Raw genomic sequence first — 17281 nt, 5'->3', positions numbered from 1 at the left:
TTATACCTCCAGACCCCGCCCCTTTTCCTGCCTAACTCCTCCCTTTAGTCCTCCAGTCACTGTCCAGTTTAGCAGCTCTAATAGAAATATGTGAGTTCTGTGTTCAGCCCCACTTTAAACATGCCATTATATTTCTACGACAGATTACAGTCAATATTTTCATTTAGTGTTAGATTGTTTCGAGATTAGATATTGGATTCGATAAGACAACACAACTCCAGTGGAATTGTAAAACTGAGGCTTGTGTAAATTGTGTCAATGGAACTTTATGTCCACTATAATTACCTTTCCCAGTCTCTCTCTGTATTTCAGGCAGTACAGCTGGTCCTCATGCAGTTTATGCATTTGCGTTTGATACTGTCTGTGCAGCTCCTCCACTTCATCTTTTGCCATTTTCAGACGCTCCATAGTCTTCATCACCTCATCGGCAACAAACTCCTGGTTTAGCTCTGGCACCATCATCTGAGATGCAGCAGAGAGAGATTTCATAGTGTGAAATGATGCAAAGTTGAACAGTGTCATACGAATTAGCAACATGACGGTAACAGGTATGGGCTTCACTTAAAGTTCATTTTGAGGGCAACATATGTTTTGTGGTTCAATATTCTGATTTTGGGCCACTTTGCTTCTATAACATGGTAGCTTTAACATGGAGTATCTAATATTTTTTTCTTTTTGCCTGTAATGTACAGAATACTTTTGTGACAGGGAGGTTTTTATTTAGGGTGAACACATTAAAACGTGCGTGTTTCTCTGTACACTGATTAATGCTTAAGCCCAAAACAAACACAACATACTGACTAAGCCCAGCCCCAGATCTGAAGATGTGTCGCCGGGCGCTGAGGATGCCACAGTGACATCTCCCTACGAGGACAATAAAGTGTACCTTAACTTGAAGTACGGAATTTCTTTGATACAACTGTTTACTGTCTCCTTAAAGTTATGTTTGCTTCATAATAGCAGCCCAATAAGGACAAAAAACTTTTATTTTGCTGATCTAAATGTTCTCCTGGGTTGTGTGCCTCCTTAACAAAGGGTTTTGATCCAGCACTGTATGGCTCCGTGCCCTCGCTGAAGCGGGACATTCACTTGAACATCTTGAACAAACACAGATCAGAATGACTTGTATCTAAGTTATGTGCATGGAATACAACACAACTAGAAAAAAGTAAAGGATAATAAAGTGTGTTATAAAGAAAACTGAACATTCCTAGACCTCAGCAAACCTGTCAACTGCCCTGAAAACATGGATAACATTAATTTTGCATCATGCGTCTCGGGCAAAGCTCCCAGAATGAGCACTATTTGATGGCGGATTACCTTGCTGACATGGCTTGTGTAGGTATTCCCTAGTACTTGGGCAGTGAAGAACTTTTGCAGTGCTGTTTGCCATCTTGCCTCCTCATCCGCCTCCTCCACTTCAGGCCTCTCAGCGTAAGTCCTTCTCAGATGTTCGAAATCCACCTGCACCTACAGAACAAAAACAAACCTTTTATCAAACTGTTTTCTGTACATTTTATTACATCTACTGATGCTTTTCACAGCTGGCTTGGAGCTCAGCAGATTTACTAGCACAGCAAAAGTCCTTGTCATCGTCCAGTTTGGCACAATTTTTCAAACTGCGCATATCCTGATGCTTTGGCGCAAGTGCAAGTTGCTGTTGTAACCATACTTGAGACAAACCTGTTTTTTATGGTTTGCTCGATCAAATTTAGACTTGGAATATAACTGTTTTACTGATAAATACTTAAAAAAGATACTTTCAAACATTTGCAAACGGAGCTGAGCTGAGTTAAGATGTTTTTAAGACGTAAAGTAGCAAACATTGGTGATAATGAGCTAAAACAATCACATTGTTTCTCTTTCTACAAATAAACTCAGATAAATGGTCAAACTTTAATATAACTACATTTAACTGAGCGGTTACCCCCCACGAGTCCGAAGATTCACTAGTCCGAAGGTTCACTAGTCCGAAGGTTCGCTAGTCCGAAAGTTCCTCATATGGCTAAAGTGAAGGTGCAGACGGCATCGGGATGTAGTCAGTCTGTAAAATGCACACGAAGCACGAAGACACGCACTGGGGCTCGTCACAACGTTGTGTACCAGCTGCTCACAGGTGGCACCACAAGTTGTACTGTGTATATAAAAATAACAAGGGAACATATCGAATCCTCCGCTTTATGCCCTCATTTGATCATAAGAAAAATGCGTGAACAGAATCCTCCGTTCTATGCCTTCATTTGATCATAAGTATAGTATTACACGTGATCCGATCACTGTAGGATTGGTAGTCAAAAAGGAAATTCAGCTGGCCAAGACGGGAGTGTCTACAGAGCCGCGGCGCACGGCCGAAACTGCTGGGCTATTTGAGTTAATTCATTCATTAATAATACGATAATGAGCTCAGGCTATGCACAGAAACAAGTCGGTTATGGAAAATATGTGAGTTTAATCATAAAAAGTGCATCAACACTAGAAAAGTCTTAAAAGCCAGTGTGTAGGGCAAAGGGAGGCGAGCCCGCTGCGCAGACTCACATCTTTGGACTAGTGAACCTTCGGAAATGTGAACCTTAAAATTTCGGGGAAATTTTGGACCCGTGAACCTTCTGACTAGTGAACCTTCGGACTCGTGGGCAGCCACCAACTGAGCAATAGTTTAGGCCACAGTGGACAGAACGTGTTTTAAAGCGTTAAATTACTTTTATGAAGGATTTGACCTAATTGACCAGGTTCCAAAACAGGCAATGACACTTCCCTCTGGCTTTTTAATGTTGTGAAAAGTTCATACAAACACAAGGAAGTGGATAATTAAGAAGGTAGCAATGAGTTAGGAAAGGGTTTTTTCAACACAGTCAAAATCACATTGTTTTATTTTTACCTCTTCTGCTGTCTGTAGGAAGATGACGTAGGGCTGCAGTAGCTGAAGGTTTGACTGGATGGTTGTGTTGACAGCGTTCAGATCCTTCAGGATGACCTCCGCTCGTACACTGAGTTTAGGGTTAACACCGGAGGCCCCTGGGGAGCCGGGGCACAGGCATCGCAGCTGATCCAGAATCTGCATCATCGACTCTGCATCTACATCTGCAGTCTGGAGCACAGAACATAGTGTATCACCTTCCAAAATACCAGGAAAATTAAGAATATATAAAGAACTACATTCAATACAATCCAAAAAGAAACAATGTAAAAAAATGAAAAAGCATTGATGGGTCGAAAATGGAATGAAGCATTGCTGTGAAAACAGTTTATACGTGAAAACTACCACATTAAGTACCAGTAAGTATTAAAAAGAAAATTAGATTGTTGCAGATAAAAAGGCAGATATCTTAGAGGGACTGGACATTTTCCTTTTACAGGGAATATAAATACAATTTCTCACTTTATCCTAAACGTCCTTTTGTTATCCAGTACCAGGTTGGTTTGACCTTTATTGTGACTATAAGTCCCAGTAACGCTGAGACCCAGTGCATCGTCGCTATGGGAGATAACAGCTCCTTACAATTCAATGCATAGTGACTTTATTAATTTATTTGATGTGGACATAACAATTCAATTTGTTGACACCCAATGCATTGCTATAACATAGTAGCACGATGCATTGTGTTTTCTAATTCAACGGTTCAACACAAACAATATCAAAGCAACCATGGCGGGCAGACAAAAACTTAGTTCATTTGGGCTGTGTTCTATCTCCCACTATTATATACTATCCCACAAAATACTACTGCAGTGTGTACCTGAGCTTCGGCCTGCAGCTGGACGTGTGTGTTCAGAGAGTGTTGAGCCTCAGAGAAACATGGTCCTGGATGAGAGCTGACGGACAGCACACTGCTACAGCCATCCAACCAGGCACTCACCTGCAAATACAGTCATTACCGTACAGGATAGAAGTGCACTGTAATATCCTTGAAAGTGACATTATAAATATTCATCTGTGGTTTGCCCATCACTAGGTTATGTGGAATTGTCATTTGCATGTCCTCCCTTTTCTCACTTATACATTTATGTTTTTATATAGGAAAGAAGACCGCAGAAGATGTCTGTGATGATTGACTATCTCTTAACATACATTTGTGGGCCTCGCCAAGGATCAATCTGAATGATCTTAGTGTTAGTATTGGCATATATTGGTATCAGTTAAAACAAATACAGACCATAGCTAATAATAATAATAATGCATTAGTCTTATATAAATGCATCCAAATCAAGCATCCTCCCACCACACTGTACCTTATCAGCAAGTTGGTCAAACAATGTCTTAAGTTTCTGAATCTCTTCCAGATGAAGGATTATTTTGGCTTCTTCCTGCTTCAGTTCTGCTGTGGAATGTTCAAGCTTGAATTCATATTTTTCTACCATAGTGTTTTCTACTTTGACTATGGTCTCCACAATGGGTCTGGGTTCACGTTTATGGACCAAAAGTTCCTCTAAATGTTCCTCAGGAGCTGGCGTCTTTATAGTATTGTCTCCAACGTTACAGTTCTCAACAGCAATTTCCGATTTTTCTTCAGATTGAAATATATTTTTTGGATGTTCTTCTGAATTGGCTACAACGTTAACATTCTTGACATTGAATGAAACGCTTCGTGTCTTCAGAGGTTCAAACTTTGGTGCAAAATAAGTTGTGGAATTATCAGAGGGATGGTCCTTTTCTTGCCATTTAGATTGCAAATGTTTAAACCTTTGACTAAAATTGTCAGATTTGATCAAATCCTGTTCTGCCTCATTTGTATCTGTTAGTGATTGTATTTGTTCGTCGGATTTAACTCCTGTCTCCTTGTCGAGATCTGCACCTTCATTTAAATTCGAGCTGAAATAGATCTCCTTGGTATTTTCTTTTTTATATATTGCAACTTCTTCCACGTTATTAGATTCCTTTATATTTTCTAATAACGTACACTGATTGGATTGAATATTGGCTGCAAATTGCTTGTTTGCCTCAGATTTTTGCTTTTCTTCAATTGGTGTTTCGTTGGCGTTAATATTAAAAAGATGTGTTTTTTGCAATTTTGGCTGGAGTTTTGTGGGCACAAGGTTGAAAATAGGCAAAGATCTTGAGTGCACTTCCAATCTCGCCTGTGATTCTTGATTTGAATCCGATATTGTCGTTAGATTTTCTTTAGACACTTGTTTGATTGTAGATACTGTACTCTTTGGTAAATTTGAATTCACTTTAAATTTACCGTCCTGCGATTCATCTAGGCTGGAGTCTATGTGATGTGCTTCAGCATCTAATAACTGACATGCAGGTTTTGCTTCCAAATTTGTCGACCTTTTGTCATTGACGTCACTTTCCAAAACTAGAAACTCTTTCGAAGTTGTGCTCAAATCACAATTCAACGACGATTCTCCAATGCTTTCACATTCTTGCTCTAGTTCAGATTGTGTAGACGAAATAACAATAAAATCTTTAGTTTCTTGCCATTTTGGCTGTGGTTTTAGTGACGCTAGAGTCAAAACTGGTAGGGATCTTGACAGCAATTCAAATTTAGTGTCCGACAATTGTTTTTTAGAGTCATTTGTCGTCTTTGAGTTCTTCTTTGATGTAGTTTTCTTAATAAACACGTCTTCTTCGGCCTGTTGATCCAACCTGATTTCTAAATAACAATCTTCATCATTTGATATTGATGCATTGTCCAGCTGAACGTCAGATACTGGCTCAATATTTACGAATTCTTCTCGGGTTAACTCTTGCTTCAACTCTTCCGCTAAAGCCTTCAATAACTTCTTAGATGTGTCTTTATTGGTGGTTTCGTCTTGCGATCCTTGGAATCTACATTTTGGGGTTGGTTCCCGCTCTCCCATTCTGGATTCAATGCGCAAGTCTTCAGTCTCCTCTTCAGCAAATTTGGACAAACATGTTTGATCAAGGGTTTCATTTGAGGTAATAGATGCAAGATCAGTGTCAGATGCAAAACGGTCATCTTCTTTTTCTGTCGGGTTAGAGGTTACTTGAGGTAGTTCTGGAGGAATTTTGTATTTCTCGACATCAAATTTCGTTTCAGATAGAGAAAGAGGGTTTTGTGCCAGAATTGTATCCAATGACAAAGTCCAGTCCTGCAAAAGAATAAGAAAAAAACACTGAATCCATTTGTTAGCAATTTATAACAAGATAATGCATAGAAAACGAGCTGTCCTTTGAAAAGTCTTCAATACTTAGAAGAGATTTGAAACTTTAAGATCTTGTCATTTTGTTAGTACAACTGGTGCAGAAATATTGTTGAAATTGATTCTGTAAGAACTCTCTTGTGGAAATCAAATCCTAATTAATGATTACCAAAATTAAATGCTTCAATATGTCAGTAGAATGTTAAAAAAAATTGGAACGAGGCAACTAGAAGCAAAAGGGAGTACACTTTTAAATGCTTATGATTTTGAGACTTTTTAAACATTTTGATGTCAGTGAGTTTTTCTGTTACAAAGAATGAAAACAGTACAATTTTCTAGCCTCTGAACTGTATTTGAGTGTAATTTGCGATTAAGTATGTAATACATCAGCGGGTGAATTTAAAAACTATTGTGGGGTCAAGATTTATGTAAGTTTTTCATTTGATGTTTCTTTAAACATAGTGCACTGACGACAAACTCAGCTTCCCAAGAAATATGGTCTGACCACGGCGCAGTTTACCATGATGGGCCGGCCCATTTTGCTTGTGCTAATTGAGGCATCGCTGCTGTTCTCCACAGTAGGCCAGAGATGACGCGTTTGCCAGGCTTCTTTGCAATGTGGTCCGGCCCATGGCCCATTTTACCATGATTGGTCAGGCCATATCACTTAATGGGCAGGATTTGGCCCGCGAGCCACCAATTGAATAGACCTGCTTTAGAGACTTTGATAGATAATTTTCAAATTGAATAAATTTACTCTCTCATACTTGTGCAAAAGATTCTAGTTTACAGTTGAAGACATTTTTGTCATGTTTGCACAATCTCTAAGTGATGATGCTGATATTTTGTCACCCCTGTGATGTGAGACAGAATATTTTTAAATGTAGTCATTGGAGAGAGGGGCACGAAACTTTACTGGGATCTTATTTATACCAAGCGCTGCCTCAGTAATGCTGACAGAAAAGAAGATGGATGTTCTGTCATATACGGACCAACATCAGACTTTCACAATCTCAAGAGCATGTTCAATGTGTGGCATTTAGTAGGCAAAATAAATCGTATTCCCATAGTGTGTTTGCCTATGTATGAGACAAGAGCCACATTTGACTGGTTCACTTTGGGGCGGATTGAAACGATCCAAAAGTGTCTCCACTGCTTTACGTAATGTGATTCAAAGTGGGCTGTGAGAGGTCCAGCTTCCAAAGCAAACTGGCTCCAGTTTGACTCCCAGAACATTTTAGGAAGAGAGAACATAGACCGAGATCGAGAGAAGCAGATGTAACCAGAAAGTAATAATTCCTCTCAAAACTCGAACGCAATCTTGTGATAAACCGCTGTATTGCCAGTGATGTCAAATTTCTATGTTGAGCCAACGGACTTGGCAAAGAAAAGCTAATGCACGTTAGCATCAGCTGGTTCCTATTTACTCACACGTTTCCAGTTCCTAATCATCCAAAACCAATGCATTATTTAAAGATAGGTTATTAAAACGTGGTGTAGAAGCGCAGAGAGGTGAAACACATGCAGAGAAAAGCTGATGATAAACCGGAAGTCACTTCTTTCTCACTTTTGTAGCTTTAGCCATGTCTCACAGTGTCACAAACTTTGAATAACTAAACATATCTACAGTATGTGACTTGCTGAGATTAAGTACTAGACCATTAAGTATAACTGAGGTACATTTTATGTTTTGTTTATTATGAAAACCTTATATTTTTGTTTTGTTATATTTAGGTGAGCTCAGTTGCTCAATTATTCCTTGATGAAAATAATCATTCTAAAGTGAACCCTTCTGGGGAGCAGGGACCAGTCAAAACTTAACATGGCAAGATATTGCATTTACTTTTGGGTTCCTTTCCTTAAAACATGCATAGACTAACCATCCAGCTAAGTCCTTTTGTTCAAGGTCTATGTTTAAAGAAGTACTAGTGCAGTGGTCTCCGTCCACACTTACCTCCTTCTCTCCTGGCCCCTGGTCATGTGGTCGTGTCTGGGAGAAGTTCTGGGCTTGTTGGATCTGCAGCTTCACCTCATGGTCCACTGTCCTCCTTCTGTCCTGCAGAGCCTCTACCATCTGCTCCACGCGCTGCACAGGGCCACAACTGCACTGGGAACTCTGAGGATGAGAGTAGTAGTGTTATGCTTTGTTTTGATCAATCTTCATTTGTTCCTTAGTATACTTTTTTATTTTATTTTGTTTTGAACCTTAAAAGATTGCCTATATTTTCAAAACTGACTTTAAAAGCTACAGACCAAATGACCAGGTTTGTGCTAAAGCTCCCTCTGCTGACAGAGGCATTACCCCTGATAAAACAAAGGAAACATGTATCAGACCTTCACAAACTAGGAACTAGCTTCTGCATTAAGGTGCAACATAAAACAATTTTCATAACAAAATATGTGAAGAGTAAAAGTTATTTAAATACTAAAAAAACAAACAGGATCAGAACAATCTAGCAGGGCAAAAAAATATTATTTACATGAATTATTAAAGTGAGGTATTATTTACATTTAAAGTGACAGCAGCTATTAAGGTGCTATGAAGAAACTGTTCTTGTGGCGGGAGGCTTGAAGCCTCCTGCCTGAGGGGAGTGGCCTCCTGCCTGAGGGGAGTGGCCTCCCGCCTGAGGGGAGTGGCTCAAATAGTCCATGTCCAGGGTGAGAAGGGTCGGCTGTGATCCGACTGGCTCGTCCCAGAGCCCTGTAGACGTACAGGTCCTGCAGAGATGGAAGTCTGCAGCCGATCACCTTCTCAGCAGAGGGTGCTGTCTCTGTTTGTCCCTGGCTGTGGCTCCAGCGTACCACACGGTGATGGAGGAGGTGAGGGTGGAAGGCTGTGTAGAACTGCACCATCATCTCTGCTGGCAGCTTGGCTTTCCTCAGCTGCACAGGAAGTACATCCTCTGCTGGGCCTTCTTGATGAGGAAGCTGATGGTGGGCTCCCACTTTAGGTCGTGGGTGATGGTGGTGCAGAGAAAATGGAAGGAGTCCATGGTGGTGATGGGGAAGTCTATTAGGGTGAAGGGGGCCTGAGGGCGGGCTGTGACATTAATGAAGTCCACGATCATCTCCACTGTCTTCTGGGCTTTAGGTTGCACCAGGACACCAGCCAGTCCACCTCCCTCCTCCTGTAGACAGATTAGCCCGACGAGGGTGGTGTCGTCTGTACGCACTGTCTCTGGAACATCAGTGATCCCCCTGCAGGTGGAGTCAGGCCCGCCAGGGAGGATGGTATTGAATGCAGAGGTTTTTTGAAACCTTTGATGATACAACATCACAATATTTTGGTTATTGTTACATCCCTTCAATATTTATACACGCCAGGAAAACCACAATTCTGGACTACTCCCATTTCAAAATTATATCCAAAAGAACACTGATTATGTTCCCTCTGACTAGATTTTGTCTCATAATTTTAGTTTAGTCTGAAAATGAGAACATTCTTGTAGTACACAATTGCACCAGCAGAGAAGGCAATTGCCCCTCATACAACTGTGACGTCTCCAGATGTAAAAAAAGCCTGCTGAAACTCCAGTAATAACACATTTATGGCATAAACACTGAGAAAACCGGGCTGACAGTGCAGTGTTTATGGACTAATGTTAATACATGGTTCATTTAATGTGCATCTCACATTGATAAAGAAAGCAGACAGGAATATTCAGCTTTTATTGTTGTGCACAGTTCAAAGAGCTGACACTGCTCAGCGTTTACTCTCACAATGCTGTTGATTATAATGACCTGTCCAGTGAAAAAACAATAATAACAAAAAAGCACAGCATTAATGTAATCTGTTAACAGACTATTACGAAGGGCTCCAACTAGCAATTAAAGAACATTTTGAAAACATGCATTCCTAAACCTACAGGAACAATAGGTCCTAGTAGGATAGGTCCAGCAGCCTCCGAAATCATTCATCAGAATTTGAAATGCAAAAAAAGAAGAAGAATTTGACATGCAAAAATAAAAATATTTAAAGTTTAGTACCTCCTGGTCTACCTCTTCTCCTTCCTGCAGTACATGTCCTTGCCTCTGGAGGGCTTCTGTTGTCTGCAGCTCCCTCAGCTTCTTCAACAAATCACTGCTAATGCCCAAGAGCTGAAGGGACTTCCCCAGGATATCTGAAAATATATTCGTGATGTAAGTGTCAGAATGCAGCAGTCTCTATTAGTAAGTATGAAACATTAAAAAAAAAAAGCTGTTATATTTATAGAAAGCTTACCTCTTCTGATGGACGTGTATGTAAGCTGAGCCTTGTGAAGTTCGTCTGCTGTGATTTCCAAGTCCTCAAGATGTTCAATACCAGCACTGAACTGTGGAAAAATTAAATGTGGAGATGTTGGTGCTTTGCCAACAATGTATGTACAGTATGGCATTAAACATATACGTCTCAATGAAGACAGGTAGTTGGCTCCACCAAGCCAAGTTACAGGTAAGATCTGTGGAGCGGCGACCTTGCGGCTGCGGCAGCACAAGAAGAATGCATTTTTTTAAAAATCATTTGATATCATATGATAGAAATATGTATTCATCTTTTGAAATGTTTACATACGCCTAAGGCCCGAAGTCACTGGGATAGGCTCCAGTCACCTGTGACCCCAAAAGGGAACAAGCGGTAGAAAATGGATGGATGGAAATGTTTACATAATGAAACAAAAATAAAGGTAAAGGTAGTGAGGTACAAAAAACATTCACTAGCAAGGACCACGACCTCAGCATGTGAGAAACATGAACAATACAAATGTACAGAAGTTGATGCCGTTTTGGGGCGTCTGGCGATGAGGGCTGAAGGCTCCCGGGCCTCTATAACCCCATTTAAGAGATAAATTAGAATAGTTAGAACAATTAAAAAGAGGGTGGGAGGGAGGGGCACGACGTCATTAACACAGCTGTATGTGATCTGGATGCTTAAATAGAGTAGCCGCAGGAAGGGGCGTGGTCCTGCTCCTGAACTTACGATAATAAACTTGTCTCGTAAAAATTCTACAAGCAAAAAACCCCAAAACTTCACACAAACAAAAGGCTGATTTACACCAACTCCATAATGTCTCCCATGCGATACCCCTGCATGTGCCGTAATATTAGAATGTGTTAAAAATAAATATGTATATTTACACCACCACGTCACATCTCCAATTTGTCTGTAGCTCTGAGGCAAAAATATGCGAGGAGTATATTGACGGATGCTGCAGTAGTATGAGTGAAGTTAGACTAGCAATACATAGTCCGATAACAGATAAACACTGGCAACATTCTTGACATTATGGATTTATTTGTACATTTAATCTGTTTTTAAAATGCATGCCTAATTTTATCTATCTTGCTTTTATTATGTTGCACCGATACACGATGCAAGTTCCTAGCCTGCATATTTTTGTTCACTGACAATTGTAATAAACCTTTTCTGGTTCTGATTTATACTCCATTCTCGTACGTTCAAAGTGTGGTTACTGTAGCTTCATTTATACTTCCAACTGTTTCTAATGTCAAGGCGGTGTTCTGGTAAACAACCACCAGAGGACGCTCAAAGTCAAAAAACAGAAGAAAAAGTGCAACAAGAAAAAGATACATGGAGGTGCCCACGGCCCTTTTTAGATCACAGTTGTTAGCACAGAAAACAAGGTGACAATATTTGTTTTGTTCTAGTTCAAACTGTTTAAAAATTTGAGCTTCCATTGTTGAGCTTTGTTCACTTTGCATAAGCTGTGAGCAGACAAACCACATTCGGACCACATTCGGACCTCTGGAGCCTCTGTGCGTCCCATTGTTCTGTCCCAGCTTCACTTCCACAATTGATCCTCCCAAGCATCGTCTCACGTGCAACATTTTTAAGGTATTTTTGAGCTCTAAAAAACACCTGTTTGAATAGATACTTTGAAACTCTATGAGGACAAGCAGACAAGCACCCACCAGAACTGACCCAACTTGCACCTTCAGCTAAATGAAGTCTGGGGGGGAATGATCTCATGGAGAGGGGGAGATCAGGCTGAGGAAAACTGGCAGAGGAATGGAACCAGTCACACGAGATCAGACTTAATCTTAGGGAAATTACGTAATGCTAAGCCAGCACTGTTTGGTCCTTATATGGGGCGTGGGTGCGATAGTAGATGGAAATTAACTTTATCTTAACCAAACAGTCTATGGAAAGGAAAACGACAGTGAGCAGTTCTCTATCCGGACCGTTTGTGATGCTGCCAAAATTAGTAAGCGTGTATCTAGCTGTTAAAGAGAGTTCTGAGATGGAAGTCATGGCTTCCAGCTCAGATGGTGGGTAAGGGCCTGTACAACTCTATGGGAGATTCTGTATTTCGGAGCTAAATCCAAACTTATAATCTGCGAATGTTGAACCTTGCCATTATTTATTAAAGCAGGTCAACAAATCTACAATCTGTTAAACAGCAATTTCAGCAAATTCTAACATATATTTCTAACCTGTCTCCAGCTTTATTTTTAAACTCTAGGCATTCAAGAATGTTTAAAATGTCCCGTGAACACCAGCTATTAATGGGTTTTAGCTTCCTGTTTTTTTCATGGGTTTCAGTTACGTGATTTACGTTGTTGTTGCCATTTTGAGGATATCACAGTACGTTGTAGCCTGTCTTTGCTGTTAGATAGTCATGAAAAATAGCACATCTCCCTGAAAATGAAAAGGGCTTCAAGACGACGGAAGTCGGTTTTGTTAATGGCAAGCCCTATGAGCATTCATGAGCTTGCACTTTGTGTCCATTTGGTTGACCATCTGATCCTAAAATATAACACCCTGACTGCAGGAAATGAGGTTAGCATTAAGTCTGCAAGTAGGCAAATATCATTTATTAGCATATTTATTTATTTAGGATCCCCATTAGTTCTTACTTACAATACAGGATTATCTTATCTTATCTTATCTTATTCTTGCTCACTTGCTCACTGCTCTGTCAGGAGTGATTTCTTGAAGTCTATTTGTTCCTTTTGATGGCAGTAATCAATTTCTGGTGACAAACAGTCACCAGAAATTGGGAATGTTATGAAGAATAATCCTTTCTTTTGAGACGTGTTGTTGGCGCAGCCCAAGCAGCTTCCATTCTCAAGATGGAAGTTTCAACGAGTGTGTCACATTACTTTAGACCCATAAATAGGTGATATTTTGAGTGATATTTGAATATGAGCAAAACTCCAACTATCACCTATTCATGGGTCCAAATTGACATCACACACTCTTTGGTACTGCCATCTTGAGGACGAAAGCCACATGTGCAGTGTGTCATTACAAAGTCTCAAAACAAAGGATTCCTAATCTGTAACATCCCCAAAGACCTAACGCTAACCCGTTTGTCCAGAAATGTATTACTGTGTTCAGGAGGGACAAGTGGACTGAGGTTGAGCTGTTTGTTTCAGGCCATTAGCAGCTGGCTAATGTTAGTTTACATGTGTGGCTGCATGCTATTAGACATTAGCCTACTTTTAACTAGCTTAATTTAGCTTAACTTAGCTTCCGGGTGTTATATTCAGTCAATCACCTGACCCCAAGTCCGTGCTATTGAAAGCTTTGAGGGCTTGTGCGGTGCAGAAGGCTTATTATGGACGAGGAAGCTTGTAAGTTTGTTGTGGCAAGTTGTCTCTCCGTTGAAGTGTTGTTTGCAGCGGTAGATAAGGACCAAAGCCCATAACTTCTGTCTACTTGAAGTATCAACCATTTTCATTCAATTTGATGTGCTATTTTTCATGACTAACAGTGGAGGCAACAGCATGCAGTTCTGTCTTCAACATGGCGGTGACAAGATTGCAGATTTGTTGACCTGGCTTATGGTTCATAACTATGTAATTACTGAGCATACTTGCCACATAACACAAAACTGGCACAAAGTTCAACCTTACTAATCAAATGGACATGGAATCTTAAACAATAATTTGACTATTACTAGACCATAAAGTTGTTGCAGCTTTGGTATTGGTTTTCAACACTAGCTGTTATTTTTACCTCTTAATCCAAACACACACAAAAAGAATGTCCAAATGGCGGTGCTGCTGACACGTGGTGCAGAGGGAGACCTTCAGTCGTGTGAAGTGTGCTCTCCACTTGTTATAGGTAATATATACATGAGAGCTCATTGTTGGACTCTTTTAGACAAAGGACCGTGGCAGATGGTGTTGGCCAAACAGCAGGTGGGCTTGTTAAATGGAAGGCAGCCAACGGACATGCTTAACCGCTGCACGCTAACAACTGTACAGCAGGGAAATGTGATCTGTGCTTCGCGGGAGGGAGGCGGGGAGGCACAAGTCGCAATTCTGGAGCTTTAAGACATGGTGTTTTAATTGTATGAGAGAGAGGGTAAACTTATATGGGTATTCAAGGGTATCAAAAGCGACTAGAATTGATTAAAACATATTTTTCAATCAATGTTCATGTTGATTTTGCTTGTCACATACACACAGAAGCCCAACAAACAAATCAGAGTGAATTTCCATGGAATTAATCAATTAATTTTGTGTACTCAGAAATCAGTGCTGAATTATTTTTTACTTTTTTTCTCTAAATATACCATATTTTTGGAATATGAATTGTCTTTGTTTTACAAGTCTCAAGTAAGTCGCAAAGTATTTGGCCTTAACTTCAAGGTAAGTCCAAGTCAAATGAGTTTTGAGTCCTTTCGAGGCTTTATACAAACTTACCCAATACAACTTGTATTTTTGCAATTTAAAGGATTTCTGTAAATGAACTTCTTCAAAATATAGAAAAAAAGAAAAATGTTCCAGTGAAGGATCAACATCAAGTTAACTCAAATCACAGAATTCTGAGTCCAAGTCAAGTTCCTAGTTACTGGCCTTAAGTCCAAGTCATGTCAAAATAGTGACTCAAGGGTAATTCAATTCCAGGTCAAGGATTCCAAGTCCACACCTTTGCTATGGTTCAAAGGTTGTTTTACAAGCGTATATAATTCAAATAAGTATCTAGGACCTTTAAATATGTACTATGTAACTTCATGTAATCTCCATAGCAAAGCCACACCTTATTTAACTCAAATAAATGTCCAAGTTTTCCAGTTACCTCAAGTACTGTGCAGTAGAAGTCTGCAGCCAGTGTGAGAGCGTGCAGTCGTCTGTCGAGCAGCCGCAGCAGCAGAGCCCAGCCCTCCCTCAGAGACTTCTCCATGGCCCTGTACACTCCCTTCTCCTGTGCACTCCTCTCTTCACACACCCAGCCGTCCTGCCTCTGTCTGCGCTGCTCCACGCGCTTCTTCTCAACGGACAACAGTACCTCGCCTTCATGTTTCTGAAAGACAAGAAAACAACTCAGATTTTATTTGTTATAACTGGAGAAATATCATGCAGTATTTTCTTCAATATCAGTCGTTTGCCAGTCTAAATTGGGTATATGTCCTCTGATTAGGCAGGATTTAGTCCAGCTTTAGGCCTCTTATAGCTTTGTATTTAATCAGTATTCAGAGAGTTTTTGTTTTATTGTTTTGTTGTTGTTGATGGTTTGACCAAAATCTGCAATAGAAACTCTAATGTTAAGAATTATACGATTCTAAAGATTACTAAAAACAAGATCCCAAATTCATTAGTCCATTGATTTCTTATTTGTTTTCATTTCATTCAAAATTTCGAATCTAAAGATGTAAAAGTTACCCAGAACTTTTTCATTCTAGATATGATATGCAGAGAATTACCACGTCATGTAAGACACCATGATTGTTTGTTACATACTTGTCTAATAGAGTGGTTGTATCACCCTTACTTAGAAAGTAAGTAAAATTGTTTATAAAAAGCACATTTCAAAACACTACAATGGCCCAAAGTGCTGTACAAAGACAATATAAAATACAATAAAACATACAAGACATGTAAAAGAAAAAAAGGTACAATAACGATACTTATTGTTCAGCTAATCTGTGCAAACAAAAAAGTGTTTAACAAAGTTTTAAAACATATTCAGAGTTCTAATGCCCAGAGGAAGACTATTCCAGAGTCTGAGACCTGCTACTGCAAAGGCGCGGTCCCCCCTGGTTTTTAACCGTGACCTCGGAACATCCAAGGTCATCAGATTTGCTGATCTCAATGCTCTACGAAGAACATGTACAGACAAACGCTCTGAAAGATAAGGATGAGCCAGTCCATTCAAACCTTTGAAAACCATCAACAATATCTTTAATTCACCCTGAAACTGACAGGTCGCCAGTGCAAAGAGGCAGCTGCATTCTGGACTAACTGCAGGCGGTGGACGGTGGCTGGTCTAACCTGGAATACAGAAGGAAGGACCTATCTTCCCAATATGACCAAAACCCTTTTAGGGCCACACCTTTGATGCCAACATAGTTCTCCAGACAGGAAATCAAAATTTGATGAGCCACAAAATATAATGCTGCAATCAAATTCAAAAGCAATAAAATAGTGGAGTCAACAGTTAAAATAAGATTATGTTTCAGTACTATGACGCCTTTTAAAGACCAATCACCCAACACAGAAAGGGCAGCTTATAAATCGGCCTATAGTTAGGCAAAACCTCAGGATTCAAGTTGAGGCTGAACAATAGCATGTTTAAAAGGGCTTGGCACACAGCCTGTTTTCAAAGAAGTGTTAATAATATTCCATAAATAAGGATCAATAACATCAAAGACATATTTGACAAGTTTGGAGGAATACAATCAAGTGCTGAGACACAATATTTGACAGTTCACTAGTAAACACATGGGAGTATTGGGTTTCACCCTCTTAGCTATCTACATCCTATTGTAAACTGACTTTCACTCCCTCCTCACTGAGGACCTGATTAGCATCAGAATGCCCTGGGTCAAATCCTCCTTTATCAGCAGGTCCCGCCCGGATGGCAGGGCTTAGGATAAGTTCTAAGATAGAATAAATATCTGAGTTCCCAGACTTGATTCGCAGATTGAGAATGACTCTTGGATGGGATTCGAAACTTTTAGTTTTTCTAAAAACAGAGTCCAGATGACTACAACTGAATCCTTAAACAGCAAGTACAGATCCAATCAAAGAAGAAGCCAAGCAAGGCTGGGAGACAGAGCACCGTGCACACCACTGGCACCATCTTTACCTCTAGTGTGATAGTGTGGTTGTATTATACCTGTGCGATGGTGTGGTTGTATTGTACTCGTGCGATGGTGTGGTTGTATTGTACTCGTGCGATGGTGTGGTTGTATTGTACTCGTGCGATGGTGTGGTTGTATTG

At 40.1% G+C, this 17281-nt stretch overlaps 1 protein-coding gene across 1 annotated transcript in view; it reads right to left on the bottom strand.

Moving 5' to 3' along the window:
- ccdc141 (coiled-coil domain containing 141) overlaps window positions 1-17281 on the bottom strand; it is a 69687-nt gene that overhangs the window by 37246 nt on the left and 15160 nt on the right. The window contains exons 4-12 of the mRNA XM_072444286.1: window positions 15137-15361; window positions 10331-10421; window positions 10096-10229; window positions 8063-8224; window positions 4231-6057; window positions 3738-3857; window positions 2879-3088; window positions 1321-1470; window positions 286-462 (exon numbers count right to left, since the gene is read on the bottom strand). Coding sequence (XP_072300387.1) covers window positions 286-462; window positions 1321-1470; window positions 2879-3088; window positions 3738-3857; window positions 4231-6057; window positions 8063-8224; window positions 10096-10229; window positions 10331-10421; window positions 15137-15361 — 3096 coding nt within the window. The remainder of the gene's footprint in view (window positions 1-285; window positions 463-1320; window positions 1471-2878; window positions 3089-3737; window positions 3858-4230; window positions 6058-8062; window positions 8225-10095; window positions 10230-10330; window positions 10422-15136; window positions 15362-17281) is intronic.

The sequence above is a fragment of the Eucyclogobius newberryi genome, unplaced genomic scaffold (genome assembly GCF_026437365.1).
Source record: "Eucyclogobius newberryi isolate DKJ021-1_F unplaced genomic scaffold, fEucNew1.0.hap1 SCAF_14, whole genome shotgun sequence".
Lineage (NCBI taxonomy): Eukaryota > Metazoa > Chordata > Actinopteri > Gobiiformes > Gobiidae > Eucyclogobius > Eucyclogobius newberryi.
Note: the sequence above shows the minus strand (reverse complement) of the source record. Positions and strands in the feature narration are given on the sequence as shown.